Consider the following 26,171-nt stretch of genomic DNA (forward strand, 5'->3'; position numbering starts at 1 on the left):
TGCCAAGGTGGGAGACTGACAGCAGCCTGCGTCTCAGGCTCACCAGGGATGCTGGCAGCCAGCCATAGAAGCTGCGTCCCCCAAAAGTGCCCATTTGTCATGCCTTTGGATTTTCCTTTCCTGGTAGGTCCCTGTTGCTGAGTCATGTACTTAGGGTTAATTTGAGAAAATACTTAGAGGACAGCAACAGCTCGTGAGACGGGCACATCTGACATATCTAATTTCCCCAAGGCCCTTGAGGGAGAGCCTTCTGCAAGAATGACAGCTTTGGGTCGGGGGGCTCCCCTTGGGAATCCCAGTTCATAGCACCAGTCATTCCAGGAAACAGGAACATGACCATGGAGGGACGGATTCTGGTGGGAACCCAGGTCTCATTTAACATCTGGTTGGAGTGGCCCTTCTGCAGAGCTCTTTGGGTATTAAGCAAGAGCCAGTCACAGAGACACTGGGACCCACACCCAGGGCCCCTGGGAGAGCACCACTGAATAGGTCCTGGGGCCCTTGAGTTGCCAGTCCCAGGACCCTTGCCTCAGGGAGACCCACTGGAGTAACTTGGCTTCAGCTTCCTCCAACATCCCTCCAGCGCAAGCCCTCCACTCCAGCCCCTCGGCCCAGTCTGAGGGCTCCTCAGCAGAGAGAGAACCTCCGAGAGTTGATGTTCATCTTGGTCACTCCAATGAGCTTGAGTGGCGTGGACAGGCTGAAGGAGGAGGCAAGAGGGGAATCACAGAAGAGGTCGGCCAGCTCGTCCCGCTCCTCCAGCTCGTAGGTGGCGTCGTTGAGCATCCTCCTGTGGAGGCGGCAGGTGTGCTCGATCTTCAGCTTGTTGATGTCCCCGCGCAGGCGCATGAGCTGTCTGGCCAGCTGCTGGTCCTGCAGCCGCATCTCCATCTGGAAGGGAGGGGGAGCAGGCAGGGTCAGCAGAGAGTGGCTCCAGGGTCCCTGACTAATGTCTTAAATCATCAGTTGGCCCATCTAGAAAGATTAGCATGTTCCCTGCTCAGGGAGGTGAAAAGACACAGACAGCAAGGTGACAAATGAGGGTGTGCTTGCAAAACTATACTTTGTGCTAGGCTACTGTATCCGAATCCTTCTGAAAGACATGCGTATTGGTCCTGGCTTGAAGACACTTCCAGTTCCTTCTCCTTGTTTACAGTTGCATTCAGATGGAGTAAGAGTACACAGAAAAGCATGGGGTGACAGCTATCAAATTCAGCAGGATGGTTGCCTCTAGGTGGGAAGGAGGGACTGTGACTGGGAAATGTATGTGGGGGCTTTGACTGTGATGGCCATGTTTTCTTTCTTAGGCTGGGGAGTATCATGTAGTTTTTGTACTTTTTAAATGTTTTAGAATGCCTGGAATGTTTCTTAGTAAAGTTTCAGAAGAGCCAAGCAAAAACTGGTTCCTAAGTACTGGATGTTTTATTGTGGAACAGTTCTAAGCCTTTGGTCTATTAACATGCAATGGTTAACCATCACTACAAACTGTGAAGTGACGTCACCACCATCACCCACAGCTTATAGAGGAGGAATCAGAGAATTAGCTGTGTCGGATCACAGAGCTCATCCACAGCTAAGCTGGGGTGAGGAACCTGGGCAGCTGGACCCCAGAACCCAAATAACTGACAATTAAGTTCTTCTGCTCAAGGATGAGCTGCAGTGTGGTGTATGGAGGTAGCTGAGTGCTTAGTGACCTTGTGGAAGGTTTCTGTTATTTTTAGTGGCTTGGCGTTTCCTTTTGACATGTAGACAAAAAATAAAATTCTAAGCCCCCCAACTGACTGAACAAACCCCTCTTCATCAAGAGGACCCCAGAGAAACCTAAAACCTGAATTTCCAGCCATGATGGGATGGGAGTTCAGACATGCTCCATTATACTCCCTCACTTTTGGAATCTAGGTACAGCAGATCGGCATTAATGTTGAGATCATTTGACTGACAAAACAGACTCTTTGTGGCAATAAGGTACCAAATTCCTACCTGTCTCTGGTATTGTATCACATAACAGAGAGCAAACCCTGAAGAATATAAAAATATTTTACCCCAAAACATATTTATTTGACATATTTTGAAATGGCCCTGCAAAGCCATCTCTTGTGGGAGAAATTTACATCTGGAGAGCATTTCTATTAATGCAATCAAGCCTTTCCTTTCTAGACCTTTCCAAGGTCTAGGAGAGATTCAGTGCGAGTCTGGCAGTTTTAAGGTCTGAAAAGAGACATTTACCACCTACTTCCTCTAAAGGCATCTACCTGGATGCTTCATCTGTATAACAAGAACCTTGGCCCCTACAACCCCCCTTGTCCTAAGCATTTCTTTTTACTGACTTCAAGTCTTTAGACAAAGCTTCTTTCAACCAAACCAGTAAATATATCTTTGAATCTACCTATGACCTGTAAGCACCCCTACCCCCTCCAAACCCCTTCAAGATATCCCACCTGTTCAGGCTGAACTGATGAACCTTCTGTGTATTGCTTTGTGTCTTTGCTTGTAACTCGTGTCTTCTAAAATGTGTAAAACCAAACTGTAGCTGGACCACCTAGGGCAAGCTTCCTCAGGCCCTCGGGAGACTGCTCCCTCGGCCACGGTCACTTATACTGGCTCATTAAGGTATTTTGCAGAGTTTGGTTTTTCTGTTCACAAAATGTGATGATGATTTCTCACCTGGCTTCGCACTCCCAGTTTCCCTAACCCACTGTGAACCAAAAGTATCTGAGACAGGTGTCAGTCAATTTAGAAAGTTTATTTTGCCCGGGTAAAGAATGTACGCCTGGTAGGCAGGTCTGTGCCTTCCCTCAAAGATGGTTTTGAAGGCCTTAATATTTAAAGGGGAAGGAGTGGATATTGGGGGAAGAGGAAGACTTTTTTTTTTTTTTTTGGGACGGAGTTTCGCTCTTGTTACCCAGGCTGGAGTGCAATGGCGCGATCTCGGCTCACCGCAACCTCCATCTCCTGGATTCAGGCAATTCTCCTGCCTCAGCCTCCTGAGTAGCTGGGATTACAGGCACGCGCCACCATGCCCAGCTGATTTTTGTATTTTTAGTAGAGACGGGGTTTCACTGTGTTGACCAGGATGGTCTCGATCTCTTGACCTCGTGATCCACCTGCCTCGGCCTCCCAAAGTGCTGGGATTACAGGCTTGAGCCACCGCGCCCGGCCGAAGACATTTTTTAAAGGTGTAGGTAGATAAGAGACAAACGATTGCATCCTTTTGGGTCTTTGATCAGCCTTTCACCAAATACACAGTTTACGTGTGTGTTTACGGTAGAGGAAAAGCCACCTAGCCTTAGTCTGGCTCACTGAATCGGCACTTTTATATAAGAATGTAAACACAGGGCACATGAAGCAATCAGATACACATTCATCTCAGGTGAGCAGAGGGATGACTTTGAGTTCTGTCCTTTGTCCAGTTCCTGAGAAGATAAGCTATCAATTTCCATTGCCAGGGTGAAATTCAACAGAACTGTTTTAGGGTACAGATCTGGCCACCCAACAGGGAGGTTCCGTGTGAGCCAACTGTGAGAGGTCTAGGTTTTATCTTTGCAGCTACCTTATTTAGAAATAAAATGGGAGGCAGCTTTGCCCAATGCAGTTCCCATCTTGATTTTTCCCTTTGGCTTAGTGATTTTGGAGTCCTGAGATGTATTTTCCTCTCACGCCGTCCACGTGTTTAACCTTGATGGGCCTTGGAGCCACTCCTGAGGTACCAGCAGGACAGTCTGGGTGTAGCTGGAGCTCAGATGGCTGGTTTCTCAGTTGTGACATGGCACAAAGGGACTGGCTGAGTGCAGAGTGCCTTCTGTAAGCAATGCTTTGTCACTGAGACAGGTCGCCAGCTGCTCCTACTTGACTCGAGATCTGAATCCTTCTCACCATTTCCTCTGTCTCCACTTGCAAGTGGTTATTGTTTTAGTATTTTTGAGACATGCTCGGCTATGCCATTTACCCAATGCCCGGAGCCAAACTGATTTGGAAAAATGAGCCCCGAGATGCCCTGTAGTTATGCAAATGAAGGCAGTGTTCTCACTTTCCCCCATTAGGTTTAGCATGGCACACACTGCCGGGTAGAAAAATTAAGTGACCTTGCCAGCGAGTATCTCAATGTTTTTTCCCTTTCTGTTATTCTTCATGAACCTCTACAGGTCTCTTTTCTCCTGATTTCGTACATAAGGAAAGTCAAGGTAGAAAGTCTTGCCTGTAAGTCAGCGAGGTATCTAATGGCAAAATTGAGATCACCGTTCACAGCCACAAGAGTTAGTTTACTTTTCAAGCCTTGGTCCTCAAGGATTGAATAAACTCAGATTTATTGCCAATTAAATTCTATTGATCTAGAATAGCGCCAATAATGATAGGGTGGCTGGTGATTTGTTTATTTTTTATGGTGTCCCTAACTGAGCCTGGAACTGCGTTGGTGCTGCCTAAACCCTTCTAAGAAGATGGGGGTCAAACCTGCCTGAAAGACGTTGTCGGCTAACACCCACTGCCGTAATGCAGTCATCTGCCACTTCTCTTTGGAGTGTTCTGTAATTTGACAATAGATCTTTTTAAAAAACTAGGATCCCTATGGTTTAGATTTGAGCTTTGGCCCCAGGAATTGCATCTTTGGTCTGAACAGATCCTTTCAAGTTGGACCATTTGCGGTGTGGCCCGGTGTCTAAGGCTATGTGTGGTGGACACATCTCTGTGGGGCAGCAGGAAGGAAGGGGCTATTTTTCCGTGGCTGACAGATCTGGTCAAAGATCAGGGAACAAGTTAGGCTTTTAGACCCATCAGAGGCAGCTAGAAAAAGGGCTGACAGTAAGGCCTGTATCAGTTTCCATGGACTGGACAAAGGCCGCCTGGGTGGAGTTGCCTTGCATGCCCGTTCTGTGCAGGCGCATTCAATTCTGGGTAAGGGTGAAAAAGCTGCAGCTTCAATAGGGATGGCGATTCCAGCTGCTCTGCCTGCCTGGGGTCTGAGAAGACAGGAGGAGGGTCTGGGAATCGCTGCTTCCCCAGTGGGCTTGGTTCTGAGGGCATCTCACAGTGTGGGCATCTCACTAGGATGCATTGTAGGTTCTAACGTTTAGATGCTCACGATACCTGCTGTGCTGGGACCCCTGCACTCAAATCAACAAATTCATCTCCTGCTCCAAAGAACAGGGTTTATCCCCGTGCTGCGGGACCCCTGGCTGCGCTGGGCCCGTGCTCAGCGCCTCTCTGGGCCACACAGCAATTTTGCAAGGGTGACTTTGCAACTTAAACACTAACTCGAACCCTGATTAAGAGGTCACTCCACTGTAATTAAACCAAATCCACATGAGTTCCCACAGCCTCTGAAGAAATCTGAGAGGGGCTTAATTTTTTTCCAGAATTTTTTTCTAGTTGTGGTAACACCCATACAACATGGAAGTTATCATCCTAACACTTTTAGTGTACAGCTCACTGGCGATTCAGTACATTCACGTGACTGAGCAGCAAACACCCATCTCCAGAACGCTCTTCATTTTTTCCAAACCGAAACTGCACCATTAAACACTAACTCCCCATCCCCTTCCCCCAGCCCTGGAACCCACCCTTCTACTTTCTGTCTCTATAAATCTGACTACTCTAAGAACCTCACAGAAGTAGAATCACACAGTATTTGTCCTTTTATGACTGGCTTATTTCACTTAGCATAATGTCCTCTGATTTCTGATGGCTAAAAGGCTTTTTACAAATTCATCCTTTTAGAGATTTGCAGTGAACATATGTCTTTGCTGGTCCTGTGTGGAGTAAGTCAAGGGGATTGCCAGGGAAGGCACAGAGGGCTGTGCAGGTTCAGGAGAGTGGGTCTGAGCTGGGGCTGGAGTCCCTCTTCCTGTTTTCCCTTCATGCTCTGCCAAGGGGCCCCTTGGAGGCAGGGATGACAGTGCAGCCCCAGCTGCAGCAGCGGGGATGACAGTCAGCCCTGGCTGCGGCAGGGGGGATGACAGTCACAGCCCAGGCTTCGGCCGCACACATTTGACACAGATTGTTCATCGCATTTTCCCACAACTCTAGATGGCAGGCATGATTTTAGTCTGTTTTACAGACAAAGAAATGGTCTCAGAGAAGTGAAGGAACTGCTCAGGGCCAGCCAGCCTATGAACGGTGGCACCTGGACCATACTGGGGCCCGTCAGCACCCAGAGCTGGAGGACTCTCCCAGGCTCCTGTCTGCTCAGAGGTGAGCTAGGCCCAGGGGCGGCAGAAAGGGGAAATCCACAGCCCTGGCTTAGCACCTAGGTTCAAGGTGAGCTCCACTCCTCACTCGCTGGGTGGTAAGTCACTGCCAACTGGAACTTCTGTGTCTTCATCTACAGAAAAGAGCTAAGGGCTCTTCTCACATCTTCCAAGGACAGTGAGAATGAATGCCAGAAAATAGGAAGCATGCTGGCCAAATCAAAGTCAGAGGTTCACCATCGTTTGAGTCCTTTCTCTCCAGGCAGAGACACACAACATGGAACCCAGCGAGGACCTCCCAGTTTTAAGCCCTCATTAAAGAGCCCGAGAAGCTGGCCAGGGTGACTCGACTCTCAGTGTGGGTTTCATGCTGTCCCTGGCAAAGCCTCTACCGTAGGACGTGCCGATTTCCAGTCCCCGCGCCCAGCGTGGCCTGGTGTCTCTCTGAGAACAAAAGCACTTGCTGAATTCTCAGAGGTGCAGCCTGTTATCCCAGCAACACCATAATTAGGGCACAGAACTTGGTGAAAGGAAAGGGATGTCATTGGTCGGGGGCTGTCAGAGCCCCATAGTGAGAGGGTGTCGCCACCAGGCGTGGAAGAAGCGAAGGATGGCAGCCACACGTGGTCCCTTGGAAACAGCTGTGCTTATGATCTGCGCTACAGATGTTTGGTTTTTTGAGGTAGACAAGAATGCACCTTAAGATGTGAGCCATTGCACCTGGCTGAAGTGTTGCAATGTTCTAAAATCCTATGTGATTTTATGTGATGATGGTTGTACAACTCTGAAAACATTCTAAAAACCATTGAACTGTACACTTCAAATGGGTGAGCTGTATGGTATGTAAAGTTTATCTCAACTCCTTTTGAAAAAATTTTTAAAGACCAATTAAAAAAAAATAACGAGCCAGGTTGTTTCTCAAGGTAAAAGGCAAACTACCGAGGGCAGGATTAAGTCACTAAAGACGGTAATTAAATGGCTCTGAAAGAGGAGAGAGCTTCCAAGCTTGACTTGGTGAGGGGAGGGTGTGGCAAGGGGGGCCTGGAAGAAGGGGCCAGGAGGAAAAACCCAAGGGGGATGGTCAGCTGAGGACATTCACATAACAGAAAAGTCTAATGTGCCATGCCGGTGGTTTGCTGGGGGTGGGGGAGGGGGGTCCTCTCTAGACCTGGGGATTTTCCTGGTGAGTCAGAATAAGAGCTGACTCCTGCCTTAGAGCTGGGTGGAATAAAAACAAAAACCACAGGAAAGGTATGGGAAACGGCATGGTGGGTCCTGGAAAGTTAAATAGAATTACCACATGTCCCGGCAATTCCACTCCAGGTTCACACCCAAAACAAACGAAGGCAAAAACTAGAACCAGTATTTGTATATCCACGTGCACAATCACTGATACGCGGAACCAACCCAGTGCCCTCCACAGGCAAATGGATCCACACAATGTGGCCTAGCCATAAAGTGGAATATTATTCAGCCTTGAAAAGGAAGACAATTCTGGCACATGCATGAACGTGGATGAACCTGGAGGACATTATGCTAAGTGAATTAGCCAGACACTAAAGGCCAAATACCATAGGATTCCACTTAGAAGAGGTTCCTAGTCTAGTTTATAGTGACAGAAAGCAGGACGGTGGTACCAGGAGGTGGGGAGAGGGGCTTGGGAGTTTTAGTGTTTAGTGAGCACAGAGTTTCCATGTTAGAAGATGAAGTTCTGGGGATGGATGGTGATGACGGGTGCACAGCAATGTGAATATACTTAGTGCACTGTCCACATAAAGTGGCATATTTATATTATGCATATTTTACCATCATGTAGAAAACAAGAGCAAAGTCTACAAATTTAGAGCGATCAGTTGAACCCAGTTTGCCCAGGACCTACCTGGTTGTAGCACTGAGAATCGTGCATCCAGGGAACTTCTTCAGTCCTGGGCAAACAGAGATGGCTGATCAGCCCACCTGCAGAAAGCGTGGCCACAGGCGCTGGGGAATGGGGGCCCAGCCTGGAGGGGTGGAGAGTGGTCTCAGTGAAGTTGTCTCTAGCCCAAGTGGCACTGGAAGCTGATGAGACCCTGAAGAGTAGTCTGGGAGGTGGAAGGGCCTCTCTGGGGGGATTCCTGGAGATGGGGGCCACAGAAGGAGGGTATTGGACCAATTGGCAAGAAAAGAATTATTTGCCAAAGGGCCGAGAAGCTGGCTGGGGTGACTCAGCTCTCAGCATGGGTTTCGTGCTGTCCCTGGCAGAGGCTGAACTGTAAGATGTGCGTTTGGGAAAGGCAGAATTTCTGTGGAATTTGCATCCTTACTAAATATTGTCTGGCTGATCTCTGTTCACTTGCTTGGTCTAAAACACTGAGTGATTTCTTCACATTCAAGGGACACAAATAATACTATTCCCAGTTGCCAATGAGATCTGTTCGAATACTTTCTCTGGTCCCAGGGACTGATGTCTGAGGTTCTAAAACCACCTGAAGATATTAGGAATTAAAATTTTAATAAAAGACATGTAACTGTCAGACCATTGGGAGCACAGGGAGCGACTCTATCGAGGGGTTACGTCTAACCCACCATGGTTTCTGCTTCCTAAAATAAAGGCCATGCACGGACGGCCAGACAAATCCTCCTTTTTCCAACACCAGTCCTACCCGACACCCTATGCATAATTTGTCTTTTTTCTATCATCGAATGCTTCCATTCTCTGAAGAATGTAGCTGTGTGCACTTTTGCTTATGGAAGCCTCTGTTCTTTTAGTTCGGAGAAATAAGGGTGGGGACGGCGGCAAATGTGAAAGCATGTTTGCAGCAGAGATTTCTGGATGCATCTTTAAAGCTGGCTTGGGAGAAATCCCAGTGTGCAGGCGCCAACCAGAGGCGGGAGTGTGCGTGTCCTGGAGAGCATGGTAATCAGCTCAGATCTGGGCAGGCACACAGAATCTCAAGGTGGCGAAGGGCATTTTGTCTAGTCCCCTATCTGATGCTCTTATCTCCAGTCCCAGCCTAATCGCTACGTTTAGTCTCTGGTGCCTGCTGAAGGAGACTGCGTGTAAAATCCAGGCTGTTTGCCAGCTGCGTGTGCAGGTCCGGAACGTGGTCCACTGCCCCACGATCTGGGAAGGAGACTTCCAGTTCTTGAACCCTGGAAACAATTTGTGGAATCTGTCTCCTTATCCATCTAACTTCACCTGAAGGGCTGCCTTAGTGCCGTTAAGTGTTGGGCAGGAGAATCCATTTAGAAGCCTGGATAAAATGGTCTTACTCGACTCAGGTTTGGCCCCCCGAGAAGGAGCCAGATGAACGCTGGCAGGAAAGAAAGCAGGCGTGTCCTTCAAGTGCACCGCTGAAGGGCAACTGGAGGTTCCGGGGAAATGTGAGAAAAGAAACGCAAACACCCCGAGGAACCAGACTGCTCCTGTGAATTGATTTTCAGAGGAAGGCTGGAGCTTGTTTCGCAGAGGTCTCTATTCTGGGAGGCTACAGCCCAGTGGGAGGGAGCTGGAGCGGACTCTCCTGGCGAAGGGAGGCCACACTCGTGCTCTGCAGCCTGGGCTGAGGCTCTGGGCTGGCTGGTCCTGCGTTCTCTTTTGGGTCCCTGGTCTGGGGCTGTGGGTTGGAGGGGGGCAAATACAATGGCTTCTGTCCCTGGGCTGACTCATCATGCAGGAAGGAGACAGCCAGACGACAGCAAAATGACATCTGAGCCAGGCCTCCAGGCTCTTCCCTGCGAGGGGCTCCTGTACCCCTGGGGAATGGTGAGTCTGCTGGGAGGGACAGATCACAGCCCCAGAGCCGGGCAGAGAGCAGGAGGCTGTTCGGGCCCTGTCCAGGACTCCACAGCAAGAGTCAAGCTCTACCCCTGTAATGGGCCTTTGATTTTTCAAACTTGGATGGTGTGGGCCAAACTACACCTTCAGGGGTGAGGTAGGCCTTTGGGAAGAACGGAGTGACGCATTCTGAGGAGCCCCTAGATCTGCCCCCAGGGGTTCTGGGTTCCAGCCCTAGTGCAGCCTCTGATGAGATGAGCAACTCTGGACAGGTGCATGTGCCCTTCACAGAGAGAGGATGCTCAGCACTTCCCTCCCATCAGACTGCATCTTGGAAGTGAGGGTGTTCTGGAAGCTGTATGCCCAAGGAAGGCATTCTTTGCCCGAGAGAGTGGGAGAGACGTGACTGCTGCTGGCCGGGTGAGGACAGGTCCAGATCAGCATCACTGGCACCTACCCCCGCACCTGGGTCCCCTGTACCTCAGCTCCCGGCATCAGGGCCTCCTCCCTGCCTGCCTCCCCCTCGCTCAGTCTGTCTCCACTCAAGAGGCTGAGGGCCAGGTCTCCCCACTTCTTCAAACCTTTCAAAGGTATCAGGGGACCCTCTTGCTCCCTTGACCTCTCCAGCCTCCTCTCTCCCGCCCTGATGCCCTCGCCCCACAGGGCAGCCATACTGGGGCTCTGACCCCTTCTCTACCTGTCACCCTTCAGGACGGGCTCGGCCTTTTCCCCTCTCCCTGCAGAGGGGGTGACAGCCCCATGGGTGCCTCCTACACTGCCCCACCATGCAGCCTCCACCATGGCACCCACGTGTGGGCATCGGTTTCATTTTTTATCATGTGTCTCCCACTAGATGGTAAAATACCAGAGAGGCCAAGACTGTGCTTTCTACGGGCCCACCACAGTGCCTGGTGCATGCTCTGGTGCTCAAAAGCCATTTGTTAGATGAATGAATCAATGAATCGGTCCATTAATTACATTTCCCCAGAGCCACATCTTGGTTTTCCACACTCCATTACCCGGTAACTGTCTCCACGCCTGGGACAGCCATGGAGAAATCTCTCCTCCCTCTGCTACCCTGGCTGCCACCTTCGGGGAGCTCCCACTGCCCCCAGGCCTGTGGAGAGGCAGTGAGCAGAAAGGACACGAGCAGCCCGTGGTTTAAAGTCGTCTCCACAACTCGCTGGTGATGCCACCCCGGGCAAGCCACCCCACATCTGAGCTGCAATTTCCTCATCTGTTAAATGAGCATAATAGTACCCACTTCTTAATAATTGACAATAATTAAACAGTAATTACATGGGCATTCTACTGATCACTTATGAGAAGTAAATAAACCCCTATATGCACACTTGGTACAGGACGTGGAGATCAGAATTACTAGCTCCGTCTTCATATGCAGAACCGCAGAGTAAACCATTCGATTACATTTTACTTCCCATGTGGCACTCGCCCCACCTCCTGGGTGTGGGGTCCCTGTGAGGGCCTTCTTTGCTCCTCACAGCCTGGCTCAGAGCAGGTCCCCAGCTCAAGCTGCACCTGCCCTTACTGAATGCTCCCTTGTTCCTGACGACTGTACTGCCCATCACACGTCACCTAGCATAGCCTGGGTTGGGTAGGGCTGTGTTATCGTCTCTATTACCAAGTGTTGCCAACGTCAGAAGGCTGGTAATGCCAATGTACTTCAGACTTGAGAAGTGGGGGGACCCTCCCGCTCTGGGATGTCCTTAGCTTGCACATGAGGAGGGCCAGGCCCGCCACTGTGGGGCAAGGGGCTTCCTCAACTTCCCTGCCACTCCCCTGGAGAGCAAGTGGGGGCTGTCGTGAGGCCAGGTAGCCAGTCCAAGGAGTGCGGCTCCCGCCAGACTGGGAACACGGCCTGGGCATGGCTGTTCCTGCTGGGCCCCCTGCAAGACCTGCAGGAACGGCTGGCTCCCTTGCCTCTGTGAGCTGCGCCACTCTGCTAGGGGGATCTGGACCAGTAGGTGGAGGGAGAGAAGACACCACTAGCAGGGACCACCTTCCTGCACTGACAGGAGCTCCCCTGCATGGCCTTCTCAATCCCACGTGCAGGAAGGCCTACCCCATCTGCAGGCAGGAACTGGGGCTTTATCAAGTGAAATTGGAAGCTTTAGCCAAGGTGGCAATTGTCCTATGGAAACAGAGTGCTGAGGTGCCCTGGGGTCACCTGAGAGCCCTCGGAAGACCCCTGGGCACCACTGTTGGGATTTCTAGGCTTTTCTTGGGTTCTCTGTCCCCTGGCCTGGAAACGGATGTAGCAGCGGGAGCTTCACATCTGATGCTGAGCGCGAACCAGCTAGGAAGGTGTCAGCAGGCTGCTGACTGAGAGGGAGGGAGAGCTCAGGGAAGGACATGAGCTGCTGGAGTGGGGACTATGGCTGTAGTTAGGGCTCCCAGGCACCTGCAGTTGCTATAGGTAGATTCCTGGCTGCACTTCCAAAGAGAAGTGAAGCAAATCTATTTGCTGCCCCTCCCTCCAGCCTCCTTTGAGCCCTTTTGTTCTCCAAAGTCCCTTCACACTCCATGACTCGGGTCCTGTCTTGGGAAGAACAGGCTTTGGGCTTCAGCTGCCAGGGGCCTCACAGTTTCCTATAGCATTGGGGGTGAATCCAGACCCGTCGTAGGCCCCTGAGGTAGGGCAAATCTGAGTTTAAATTCCTGCTCTGCTGATTGATCTTGAGCAAGTTTCTTAACCTCAGTTTTCTCATCTGTGAAATGGGGATAGTAATCACACCCACCTGGAAAGACTGCCGTGTCTATTGAGTGATGTGAAGTGTGTGTGTAAACATGCATGACACAGCACCCAACCATCACAGGGGCCCAGCAAGTGTTCAGCGTCCTAGTGCTGCTTATCCCCCTCCTCCCGGCTGGACGCCCTGCTAGGTAGGGATTATTATCCTCCTTTTACAATCACGAAATCAAGAAGGCTTAGTTAATTGGTTTGCCTAAAGTCACACAACTAGGCATGGAATGGTGGAATCTGACTTGAAGTTGAATATAATTATAAACAGTATGCTTTTTCCACCGCACTCTGGACCAGTTAATGGGCCAGTTGCATTTGAATCACTTGCAGGTACTTGTAAAACCCCAACACCAACCCAGGTTTACGGAATCTGAATTTCCATGGAGGGCTGGGAGGAAACTGCTCTTTTAGCAAAGGCTCTGGGTGCCTCACCCAATACTCACTACCCCATATCATGCTGTAATCATGGGGAGGGTGCCCATCAGAGGAATTGCATTTATTAATATAGAAGAAATGTGAATGAGAAACAAGGAGAAGCTTAACACAATCATGTGGACAGGCATGGATCTGGCTGCCCGGGAAGTGAGGAATTTGCAGATTTCCTTTGGGTGAATTTCATCATCCACTCAGCATGGCCCTCAGCTCATCAGAACATTTCAGAACTCAATTCACTGCATCTCTAGCATAACTTTTGTCACGCCGTGCTGCTGTGTTTATGTGCCTGTGTTCTCCTTGAAAGGGAAACTCCACAAAGACAGGAGCCCTGACCTGTCCACTGTGGCCCCACCCCAGCACGGAAGCCAGGTGGCCAGTGGATGCTGGTGGTGCTAAATGGACTCGGGGCTGGATGAAAAGACTCCCGCCTGCCCCTCTCAGCCCTGGGATGGCCGTGAGCTGCTATTCTGCTGGGATGCTGCTGTGAGGATCCTCCAATTTCCTTCCTTCTCCTTGACCCAGCAAGACAGCCAGGAAAGGGACAGCAGGCAGGACCTCCCAACTGGGGTCAGCTGCAGCTCCCTGGCCAGCAATCCAGTCTCCTCAGCCCTCACATCAAGCAGGAATGTTGGGGGATTGAAGGCCTTATTTTTATTTTATTCTAGGAGATCCTGTGCCTTAAAAATAATCTGTAGAGTACAAGGTGAAGATTGTATACCGATTACATTGGCCAGGCAGAGAAGAGCCTGGTGCGGAAATGTTTCTTTGGTCTTTTAATAATCTCTTTTCCCCTTGATTATACACAACATATTCCTATTTTAGAAACTCTGAAAACTACAGAAAAGTCAACAGAATAATATTACCACTCAGAAATAAAGATCATTAAGTTTTGGGTTATTTCCTTTGCTGGTTCTTTTGCTTATAAATAATAACCCCAAAGAGGCTGTCTCTGCCCAGATGAATAGAACAGGAATCTTCCCCTGCAGGGCTGGTGCCAGGCAGGCTGGAAGCCCCAGGCTATGCAGAGAAGACTTAGCCTTGGGCGAACAGATGCTGGGACTAGAAATTCTCTTGTGAACCAAATCCCAGCTCAGCCAGTACCTTGCCGATGGCTCTGAATAACTTGCTCTCTTCATCCTGAAACAGTGCGGCTGCCCAGTTCCTGCTAAATGGTTGTTACGAGGCATTGCTAGCAACCCCTGTGTGACCTTTTGCAAGTATCCCGTGCTGAGGGATTGAAGCACAGGCTTCCTGACAGCTCAGGGCCCCATGACTTGGACATCTGACATGCCAAGAACAAAGGAAAGAGATCTGGACCCAGAGCCAAGTGATGTGTGTCTGTGTTGTGGTTTAGCCACATCCTTGCACATGACCTTGGCCAAGTCACTATAACCTCTCTGTCCCTCAGTTCTATAATCTTTCTGGGCCTCAGTCTTCTCCTCTGTAAAATGGGAATAGCAAATACTTCCAAGCCTTCTCGCAGGGTAGTGTATGTGAAAGGCTCCCTAGATGGGGGGTATCAACATGGCTGTTTTGCCCATTTTCCATCAGAAGATGCTTGGTTAGTGTGACCTGCCATTTGGCCACACTGCTCAGCACACATGGTTGTCACCAGCCTCAGAGGGCTGTACCCGGACATACCAGAGTCCTATGCATACCACGCAGGCAGTGGGGGCAACAGAGGGTTAATGGGGAGAGGGTGGCCCCCTCGAAGCCAAGCTGTGCCCACAGTGGCGCCAGCTGAGTTGAGGTCACAGTCCTCCTGCCTCGACAGGCCCTAAGTGATGAAGACTCATCAAGGTTCTCTTTCCTTTTTCTAACATTCATAAACACCTTCTTGGGGGTGTGCCTGTGGAGATCACACACCTGTGTAAAACTAAGAGAAAAATATTGGTGGGCGCCCAGGGCTTCTCACTACAAACTGCCCATTAGGAAGCCAGAATATTTTGTTTTTTGTTTTGGCAGGGCATAAACCACGAGGAAGACTTTATTGCCCCTTTTCTCTGTCTTCCAGGTTGGCAAGGGGAAACCTGTGGGTGTGACTCAAGAGAGAAGACAGAAGTGAGGGTCCCCGCTGCCCTGTGCTGAGTGCTGAGGGCCCCACCCAGGGGAGCTGGCTGATGGACCCGCCTGGGCACAGGCGTGTGCGAATGCTCCGAATTCCAGACTCAGCTGGAGAGGAGAGAATCCCACAGCTCTAGGTCGTGCTCTTTCTAGCTCCCCTACTTCCCAAAGCAAGGCCCTCCCGCCACTCCCATTCGGGCTACTCGGCCACCTGGAAGGTGAAAGCTGGGGACTGTGACCTTCTGGTGACCTGAGCAGTGAAGAACCACAGCTGCACAACGGCCATTCCCTGAGCTAGTGTCCTGGGACCGGCGAGACTAGGCCTCGCCTGGAGGAGTCAGGCGGCTGCAGCCCTGCCAACCGCAGCCAGAGAGTGACACATCTCCAACTCCGCCCAGGGAGCCCAAGGTAAGCCCTGCTTAGCTGGGAGTCCCACTAAGAGGCTTGGAGGATCTCCACCAGCCTTATATCCCTGACACATTGGCCTGAAGGAAAATCTGATCTACTTGCTGGTCCCTAGGGGGCATCAGGAGTGACAGTCATTTCATTGAAAGCTGACAGGGAGAGCTGACCCCTGAGAGCTCTTAGGATCCTTCCTCACCCTTAGGATCCTTCCTCACCTTAGAAATTAGCCATGGTCAGGTAGTCACTCTGCCTTTTACCTGGTCTTGCTGGAGGCCGGAGCAGACTAGCTTCTGCTTCCAGACCCAGCACTGCCAGCCTCTGGCTGGGGTGACATTGATCACTGCCTCCAGGAGGAGCTGCTAGGTGGTCAGAGGACTGGTTAGGGTCTGCCCTCTCCTGCGGCCAAAACCCCCATTGAGTTATGGAAAATATCCCCATGAATAAGGGAATTACAGATTTCCAATCAATTACCTTGGCCGTGTGAGAACAAACAACACATCTGCCCTTGACCCCAACAAATCTGCAGGAAGGGCTTGCCCAGGTATAGAGAAAACCTGCTTCTAGGCTTAAAATAGACAAAAAAGGTCATGCAAGTCACGTTCACTGAGTTAAAAAAATAGGTTAATTTTTAAAGGTACCTTCAATGAGTTAACCGCTGATGAATGAGGGAAACCACGGCATTAAGTTTAATGTTCTGGCTGAGACTTGAATAGAGCAGAACGTGTTTGTTCTCAAACGCTGAACTCTCAGTTTTCAATCCAATCAAAGGGTTTTGCAAGTTGCTGTCTAATCCTGGCAGCAGGTGGAACTGCACGTCCAGCCTGCCTACCCGCCTGCCAGTCTGTGTCTGGGCCGCTTTGGGCTTCAGAGTTGGGATCGTCTGAACAAGTGTGGTTCTTGGACCACTCAGGGTGGGATGCTGTGAGTTTGTTCACTGAGGCCCATTCACCAATGGAGCCACAAGCCACATGGGCAGTTATGATAGAGACAGGGCTCAGAGATCCTGCTTGGGGATCCTTGGGTCTGTCCTCTGAGGTTGCTTCTTGGTCGCCTGGTCCTGGTCTTGCCCTCCTTCCATTCCTTGTATACTCTAAGTGTGGCCCAGGGCTAGCAGAATAGTGTCACCTTAGAGCTTGTTGGAAATTTGAAAGCACAGGCCCCCAAAGGCACCAGAATCTTCATCTGCAAAGAGCCCCAGTGACCTGCCTGGGCGTTAGAGTTTGGGAGGCAGTACCTTGAGAGAGTCTCTATCCTGCAAGCAGCATGGTATCGGGAGCATGCATCTGCTGGGTCAGTGATCTTTGAGCATGCCCAACGGGACCCTCTGTGTCGGGCCACTCATGAGCCTTACCTGCTACCTCTCTCCCCATAGCTCTCTTCTCTGTATGAGTCCCAGCCCCGGCTCTGCCACTCACTTGTCATGTCATCCTCGGCAGGTCATCTGACTTCCGTGGACCTCAGTGTATTCATCTGTAAACTGGACACAATGAGGGCGATCTCGCAGTTTTGTTGTAAGAATCAGAGATCACGGGGTGAGGCTGGAACTCCTTCAGTCCTGCTTCTCTCTCTGCCTCACCCCCAGGCATTCTGTTGCCTGCCAACATTTTTGTGATGTACATTTTTAGGAGTCAAATAGCAAAATCGATTGCCTGCGGAGGGTGCCATGTCATACGGTGGCTGAGCAGAGCATTAGCAATGCGACCGAATGGGCCAGGGTTTAAATTTCAACTTTCTCACGTATGGCTGCACTCTTCTCTGAACCTGTTTCCTCTTCTGGAAAAGTAGGGGTGCCAGGAAGGTCATCTGATGATTAGAAGAGATGAGTAATGCCTGTGAAGTGCCTGGCACACAGGACACACCCCTGGTGGCACAGGGAAGTGGCCAGGAAAGTGGAAACAGTGCAAACATACAGCGTTCTTAATCATACTGCTATGCCCTTTACCCTATGTACGACAGCCTTTGGCAGTCAGACTGGTCCTGACCGCTGCTGCTCTGCTGTTGGCCTATGGAGCCTGGCTCTGCACATCACCATGGTTGCGTCTCACCCTCGGCCTCCTTCCTGGCTCGGCCAGCACACTGGGCAGGGCATCTCATGCTGCTCGGCTCACAGTGGCCTGGGAGGAGACGTGAGTCTGACTTGTAGACTGAAGGCCCAGGCTGTGCATTAGAAGCACGCAGGAGCTTTGAAAACCACACATCTCGTTATCACCCCCAGACATTCATCAGCTTGGTCTTCGGTGTGGCCTAGAAGCTCCCCAGGTGGTTCCAATACACAGCCAGAGTGAGGGGTCTAAAGGAGGATGAGCAGGACAAGCTAGAGGGAACTCCATCCTGGTTTGCACCCAGAGGAGGATTCCTTGTCTGATCCCCCCTCCAAAGTGGGGGCTACGCAGAATGCTAACCTCCCTAAAAAGCAGAAGCCTCAGCTCCCACAGGCAGTGAAATCTCAAGTGAACTCGAAACCAACACATTCTGTCCTTGATGAACAGGAATGTTTTTTGTTCCTCCTTATGAAAGCAAATCAAAGCAGTTTAGCCTCAGCCATTCAAAGAGCAGCTGGTGACTGCATGGGGTCTGTCCTGGCGCACACTGTCCATCTCCCCTCACCTCTTACATCCCCCACCAAGAGCACCAGCGGTGGCAGGGCAGCCCAGAGACGTGGCGCAAATCCAGGGCCTCATCTTCCCCTGAGCCGACAGCATGTGGACCCTCTCGTTACTGGAGACAGACGCTGCAGAACGGTCCATTCTCAGAAGCATTCTCGGCACAAAGGGTTAAAACCCAAACAGGCTTCCAACTCATCAATCAGATCCGTGTGTCCCTGAGCCCCGCTCCATTCCAAGCCCCTTGGATTCTCTTAGTTTTCAGGATTCTGCAAAACAAACTAAACAGGCCTTAGCCTCCCCCGCTGATGCAACAGCCCCTGCCGGCTCCGGAAAGCAGCTGCCCCGATGACTCGATGACTCGCACACCTGTGGCCAGAGTGGCCCGACGTGCAGGTGTTACCTGGCCTCAGGGGACAGTGCAGCAGGGGTTGAGAGCTGGGGGAGGGTTAGCTTCCTGCCTGGTGCTGCTGAGAGGCGCTGTGCCAGACACCAGTGATTCTCCCCTGGCGGGTGGGAGGGGACAGGGCACCCAGCTCTGCACCCGCAGCCTGTTCTCTGGCTGAGTCACCGCACACAACAAAAGATGCTCCTATTGGGAAACTGCTTTGCCCGTGGGCAGCAAAGTGGTGGCGCTGCTGTCCCAGCTTAAACACAATGTGCCCTTTGGTCACACCTGGCCCCGCCCTGACTTCTGAGCCAACTCCTACTCTGAGCCTCTTCACAGAGCTTCTCCCCAGGCAGGACCCATCCCACGGTGGCTCTGGGCGGCTCCACCACTCCAGCTCATTCCACACTGAGCCAGCTCCTCACAGCAGCACTCTGCACAGCCACACCCCAGCCACCGTGCCCCATGGAGCCATCCAGCTGGCGCCCAGCATAGGGAGAGGGCACTCACTTGCAGAATGAGTGGTCCCCGGAGTACTGGGCAGCTGGGGTAGACAGCAGGGTGGGTGGGGGGGTTCCAGCACAGAGGGAGGGGCAGTCATATCCCAGGGACCCCCTTCGCAGTCCAGGGAGATGCGTTCGAGACTCCAGCACCAGGAGTGGTGTCGGGGTGAGGGTGGGGACAACTTAACATGGGTTCAGGTTCGCTCAGAAAACGCCTGCTTCCTCCACTAGTGTCTGTAATTAGGGGCTGATTGACGCCTGGGTCCCCCAACCACAAATGAGGCTTGCCTTCAATTCATGGGAAGATTACAGATGTGTACTTGGGAGGTGGAGATGGGGGAGAGAAGAGGGGGTGGTTGTGGGAAGACAGACACAGAGAGGCAGAGACAGAGAAAGAGACAGAGACATAGACAGATGGTGGCATTGCTTCTTTTCTGGGGATTCTTGGGGACAGCCACTCACCAGTTCCTTCCTGAGCCAGGCTATAGCTTCATCTATGCTCTGAAAGCCTTCCAGCTTGCCACTGGACAGGGGTCTGGTGTCCTGGCTGGCACTCCTGGCAGGAGGGGGGTGCTGCTCGGGCTCTCTCAGGGAGAGCAAGGGCTCATGCCCCCCACGCTCCCCCTCCTCCATGCTCGCCTGTGGCTCCGCAGCTGCAGCCGCCCTTGGGAAGGGCCAGGTCTGCTCCTCCAGCCTGGCCTGCCATTCCAGGTAGGAAGGCCTCCGGGTCTCCAGCCTCAGTTTCTCAGTGAGGGCCTTCAGGCTCCGGAGGTGGTCATCGGGCGGTGCAGCTCCTGCCTCCTCCTCTGCACCCACGTCTTCCACGTGGATCTGGGGCACAGACATTCTACAGTCTGTCCTGGGAGCCGGACATGGGAGGGGCTGGGGGGCTGAGGCGGAGGCTTGGTGGGTGGCACAGTTGGGTCCGGCTCTGGGATGGCCTCATCCAGGTGCCCGAGGGCATTTCCGGGATGGGAGCCGGCCTTGGAGGATGGTGGCTGGTCAGCGGAGAGGAACTGCACAGTGAGCTGCGCAGGGCGCCCTCCCGGAGGCTCCGGTCTATGATCCGTCCTGGAATCCTGTGGGTGCCATGCTCTGCAGAAGGCAGGAACAGACAGGCGTCGCAGGAATCTCAGGCAGCCCGTGCCAAGGTCTATCCGTCCTGAAGGCGCTCGAAGACCAGACTGGCGGGAAGAAGGCCCAGAGCTCCCTCCTCTCAGGAAGGGCAGGCGGCTGAAGATCCTGTGGGAGGGGTGAGAATTACATCAGTCCTGATCCCTGCCTTGCCACTCAGAGGTGGGCACGTCCACTCCACAGGAAGGGAAACGGAGGCTCAGAGTGGACTATGACCGGGCTTCTCATGGCTAGTCCGGAATGAAAGTGACACCATTTCAATGCCTTAACTCAGTGCAGAAAAGTTAACAACCAATTGATAAACTGTGCAGTGTTTTACCATGTATAAAATGACTCCATCTCTACTATCTCATTTAATGCTCCCAGCAAGTCTGCAGGGATTTGTTTTTATTCCCATTTGCACACAAGGAATCCACATCTAGAGGTTAAATGACTCACCGAGATCTCCCAGCAAGAAGTTGGGGGGACAAGCTCAGGCTGTCTGAATCTGAAGGCGCAGGTCTCTCCTCTGTGTGGCAACAGTGGGAGGGTCCCCAGAGCCACCAGCTGAGCAGCGGCACCCCACGCAGGCTCAGGTGTGTCTGCTCCGTCCAGGTGCCACTGGCCCCTCACCACCTCCACCCACCGCAGGCCCTGTCCTCCGGCAGCGGTTCTTACATCCAGGTCTTACTCCACACTCCCAACTTCCTCCAAGAACAACACTTTACCTCACCTCTTCAGAGACAGAAGCAAAGAAACCTGCAGCTGTGGAGGGAAGAAGGTGGTGGCATCCGAGCTGGACGGCTAAAGGAGCTGGCTGTGACTCACTGTTCTAGAATGAGGCTTCTCGCGTTCACCTAAGTGCCTGCATAGCAGCCTGTCTTCAGTAAGGACTCCAGCTACGGGATCTGATTTGGCCTCCCCAACTCCACACAGGAGGCATAAACCCAGGCTTCTACCCTGTAACACCAGACGTAGGGTGCCAACCTAACTCCCAGTGAGGAGAGACCCCAGCCTCCAGACTCTGCAGCCCGAGGTCCACGGGGCGGGCAGTGGAGTTGGGTGAATCAGAGTAGGAGACACATGATTTGGACCCAGGCGGGAAGCCCTGGGCTTTCAGGGTGAGTTAAAAAAAAAATCTGTGCTGGGGGACATGCAGCTATAAACAAGAATGAATTGATGTGGAATGATGCCTAAGATAAAGCTGAAATGAAGAAAAGCAAGATGCTCAGCAGCCTGGAGAGCAGGCTGCCCTTGGGGTGAAAAAGGAGAAAGGAAAAGGGATTGTTATTGACTTGTAAATGCCTAAAAGCATCCCGGCCAAAAACAAAAGACAAAAGGAATGGAATAGCCATAGCCATGGTTACCTGTGTGGACTGAGGGGAGCCGGGCAGAAGGGAGGTGAGAGGAGGGAAGGAATTAAGATGGGGTTGGCAGAAGCTGAATGGTGCGCAGGCCACTCGAGCTGTCCTGGGATTCCTCTCCGACACGACTCGAAGATGCTCTAGAAGGACGGCCAGAACTCTCTGGTCCAGACCTTTTCCCCAGCTCCAGCCTGTGGAGGGCCTGCGGCCGGAGGACGCCCTGCTGCCCCAGCCTCGGTTGCCCTATGCTATGAGCCTGTCCCTGCTGAGGGTCATCCATCGAGAATGAGAAGGAACAGTTCACCCCAACTGGTAAGCAGAGAAACCTGCTCTCACCTCCAGCCCTGCTTGGAGCAAGTGAGAATGCCCCTGAGGAACTGGATTCTGGTTCAATTGGCCTGAGATGGGATGCACAGCAGCCTTCGGCCCCCGGATCTGAGTGTGCGGCCAGAGTGGAGAGACACCATCTCCAGACGCAGGCACTAGGCTTGGGGGCAGATGGCCTAGCTCCAGGTCTGGTCAGGCTTACTAAGCCTCATGTTCTGCATCTGTAAAATGGGGGTGATACATACCAACTTCCCATGCCCTAGCAGAGTGGCAGAACTAAAGCTCACAGGCACTCTCTGAAGACTTAGCGCGCTAAGCCTGCAAAAGTGAAATGTACTCATGGGAGTCTTCCGTGCAGTTTCACGGTCAGAATCTGTCCAAATCTAAAGACTTATTAGCTACTTTCTGGAGCCCCTCCCAGGCGCCGTATGCCTCTTTGCTGAGGTGCCAGGATCTGTTTTGAGCGTGTCTGGGGCAGCTGTACTCACAGGGCTTCCTTCTGACTGGCAGGGAGCTCTGATTAGATCCGTCAAAGCTTTCTGGAGAAGATTCAACTGCAGATAGATGAGCAGTGCCCTACCTCCCTGGGTTCTGTGGGCAAATACCACGGACCAGGAGCCATGGTGGCCCACCCCGCCCCCGGCAGCAGGCACCCACTGCAGAGGTGAGGGCATCCCACCGCTGCTGGGTAAGGGGCTCCTCTTGGGGTAGGAAACACTGCATGTCTGTAACTGTATTGCAGGGAATTATTTCAATTATTGTTTGTTTTTTTTTTGAGATGGAGTTTCACTCTTGTCATCTATACTGGAATGCAATATAGCAATCTCAGCTCACTGCAACCTCCAACTCCCAGGTTCAAGTGGTTTTTCTGCCTCAGCCTCCTGAGTAGCTGGGATTACAGGTGGCCGCCACCATGCCCAAGCTAATTTTTTTGTATATTTAGAAGAGATGGGGTTTTACCACGTTGGCCAGGCTAGTCTTGAACTCCTGACCTCAGTGAAGGCCTGCATGGACCATGTCAGGACTACCTGGTGGCACGGGAGACAGCCCCTGTGAACTGTGACCAGCTAGCGATGGTTCTCCGATCTGCTGAGCTTGGTGAAATGCAGAAAACACGGTGTGCACATCTGCCCATGTGAGCCTCAAAGCAGCCCCCAGAGGCAGGCGGGACCACCCTATTTCACCAAGGAGCAATCAAGGCTAGGGCAGGTGAAGCGCCTCACCCATGGCTACAGGCAGGTGCCAGCAGCCGGACTTGGGCACAGCCATTTGACTCTGTGTCAGCCTCTTTCTACTGTGGAGAGTGCGGGCTCTGGGGCTAGAGTCCCAGTGCAGCCATTGGCTCTGTGACATTGGCGCGTTGCTTCTTGACCACTCTGGGCCTGTGTCCTCTTCTGAGAAATGCAAACAACCAGGCTATGTAATCTGCAAGGCTCAGCGTGAAATGAAGATGCAAGGCTCCTTGTTTAAAAAGGTCTAAGAATTTCCAGACAGTGATGGCAGAGCATGAGCCCGCACGAGGGCCCCTGTGCCACTGCCTGGGCCCCACAGCCACGAGCCCAGCCCTGGGGATGGTTACATCCACCTCGAAGTCACCCAGGGGATTTAATAAGGTTATGAATGTGAGCTCTCAGCCCAGTGCCTGGTCTACAGGAAGCCCTAGACACAGTCCTTTAGCCCTAGCCATACTTTTTAAATGTCATTATTAGGCTGGGGGCAGTGGCTCACGCCTGTAATCCCAGCACTTTGGGAGGCCAAGGCGAGCGGATCATCGGATCAGGAGTTCAAGACCATCCTGGCCAACATGGTGAAACCCGGTCTCTATTAAAATATAAAAAATTAGCTGGGCGTGGTGGTGTGCACCTGTAATCCCAGCTACTCAGGTGGCTGGGACAGGGGAATTGCTTGAACCTGGGAGGCAGAGGTTGCAGTGAGCTGAGATCACGCCACTGCACTTCAGCTTGGCGACAGAGCAAGACTATTTTAAAAAGTCATTAAGACGATGTAACTTTCAGAGTTATGTCACAGTCACCTCACAGATCATGTCGCTCTGGTGCTCTCTGACCTGCTGGGTGGCCCAAGCCAATCTCTGCGCCCTCACATCCTTCTCTGGACACCAAATGACATGAAGTCAGTTGATCCCACCTCCCCCAGATTTTCATGTCTCAAAAATCTCAAAAAAAAAAAGGGCCGGGTGTGGAGTGGTTTTAGTATGTGAAGAGCTCCATGCCCGTCCCTTCCCTCCTTGCTCACACTGTTAATGCTCTGCCCACAGCTCTGGGTACGGGGGGAGACTCCACTGTGTGGTCTCTGCCTGGGAGACCAAGGCCAGGCCCCAAAGCCTGGTTCCTGGTACCAGCACTGCTGGGGAGCCAAGCACTCAGGCTCAATCCTCTCCTCTTGGCCTCAGTTTCCTAATCTGTGCGATGGCTGAGGATCTATGGAACCTGGTATGTGAAAGCTGTCTTCAAACTGTAAAGAGCTGTACCCACCTGCACAGCCGTGTGTGTGACATGGAGAGGCCTAAGTTAGGGAGTCACCATTTTAGAGCTCATGGTCACCTATAGCTAGCTGGCAGGAACGGAGTTGCCCCCAGCACACCAGACCATGAGGAGCTGCTGAATCAGCATGTGTTTTCCTGGTCGTCAGTGTCGGGAGCACTGTCCCCCTGGGTGCCCTGATGCCCGAAGAAGCCCAGAGGGGTTTCTTTCCTCCCACTAGGTACAGGAGCTGAGCTAGAATGTCACTCACACAGGCCCAGGGATGTGACAGCAGAAAGGCTTGTCACTGCGCACTGGGCACTGAGCTGGACCCAGCCTGAGCCGGTGGAGAGGTGCCAGCCGGGTGCCGGGGAACAGACGCCAGCACTGGGCAGCTTCCTGGGCTTGAAAAGCAGTGGAGGCCTCCCCTCCTGCTGGACAAACCAGGGACTCCTGGGGCCCAGGCCCCAGGAGGAAGAGCCCCCCAACACTCTAAGCAAAGGAGCTTTCTTTACACATAACCTGGGTCTTTCCTGGGGGTGGAGGAGCCGGAGAAGGAGGCCAAAGGATGCTGCCAGACCTGGGACCCGAGGTGTCTAGAAAAACGAGATCAGACCCCACCAGGCCCAGGCACGCCCCACCAGGCAGGCCACTCGGCAAGCAGGGGGGACAAGCCCTCGGGGGCACGTCAGCCTTTCTGCTGCTCAGTGTGCCAGCGCCGAGGATCCATGCCACACACAGGGACTGCTGTTCCAACACGCTCCCTGGCTCTCTGGCCCACAGCGGCCCCGTGAAGGAGCCTTCGCCAACCATGAGCTAATTCCTCTGGCTGCTGGAGGAGCCAGGTGGGGGCAGCGCAGCCAACACCTTGTCTCAGTATGACCTAATCTGTTCACCTGGAAAAGCATCAAGTCCACTTCCTCAATGGGTTCCCAGGGGCAAGGGAAGATGCAGGCACTGACCGCTCCCCTCCCCACTTCCTTTCTCCCCATGTGATCCTGACTGTTCCAGCCTTGCATCTTCCCCTAGAACCCTTTCATTTCTTCCCCATAAGAAACAGTCTTCCTAACTCCCGAGCCGGCAGCCCCGTCCGCCCAACACCACGGGCTCTCACACCCCTGACTCGGCAAAAGCTTTCCTCCAGTCTGGAAAGCCCTTCCCTCCCTTCCATGACTGAGTTCTCGGGGATTTTCTCGTGGGGGAAGTTTTGCCTGATTTGCCCAGGCTGAGCTGTGTGTACCCAGGACAACTGGAGCTCATCAGAGAAACAATTATGTCATTGCAACATTAATGCTTACACCACATCACATGAGGTGTCGTGCTGAAAGCTTTACATGTATTAACACATTTAATCCTCACAACAACTCTATGAATCTGGGGTATCATCATTCACATTTTATAGATGATGAGACTGAGGCACAGACAGGTTCGGTACCTTGCCTGAGGCCACAGAGATTGTAAGTGGTGATGCTAGGATTTGAACCTCTGCAGTCTGGCGCTGAGCTGGCCCCTAACCACTGGGCTTACTGCCCCTCTTAAGTCACAGCACTTACACCCAGGGTCTTTGTCGATGGTCGCCTCTACCAGACTCTCAATTTCAGGGCGAGAACTGAGCCTTTTATGCTGGACCCCCCAGCACTGAGCACAGTGCTGCTGTCTTTAAATGTGGTGCAATGAATGAGCCAGTAAAACAGATTTCCTCCCACTCACAGCGACCTGTCCTTGCCCCAATCTGAGCCAGCCTGGATGGGCTTAGGGAGGCAGAAAAAGAGACCCAGGCTTCCTG

At 52.3% G+C, this 26,171-nt stretch overlaps 1 protein-coding gene across 2 annotated transcripts in view; it reads right to left on the minus strand.

The window, feature by feature from the left end:
• Nucleotides 1-218: 218 nt before the first annotated feature.
• FAM167A (family with sequence similarity 167 member A) overlaps nucleotides 219-26,171 on the minus strand; it is a 38,929-nt gene continuing 12,976 nt past the window's right edge. The window contains exons 2-3 of one of the 2 annotated variants that reach the window (XM_017540466.2): nucleotides 19,564-20,343; nucleotides 219-891 (exon numbers count right to left, since the gene is read on the minus strand). In XM_017540466.2, the coding sequence (XP_017395955.1) occupies nucleotides 628-891; nucleotides 19,564-19,947 (648 nt within the window). In that variant the 5' untranslated portion in view covers nucleotides 19,948-20,343 and the 3' untranslated portion in view covers nucleotides 219-627. Of the gene's footprint in view, nucleotides 892-19,563; nucleotides 20,344-26,171 lie in introns of those variants that run through there. The other variant, XM_037742742.1, reaches the window with a different exon arrangement.

Source organism: Cebus imitator, unplaced genomic scaffold (assembly GCF_001604975.1).
Source record: "Cebus imitator isolate Cc_AM_T3 unplaced genomic scaffold, Cebus_imitator-1.0 Scaffold125, whole genome shotgun sequence".
NCBI lineage: Eukaryota > Metazoa > Chordata > Mammalia > Primates > Cebidae > Cebus > Cebus imitator.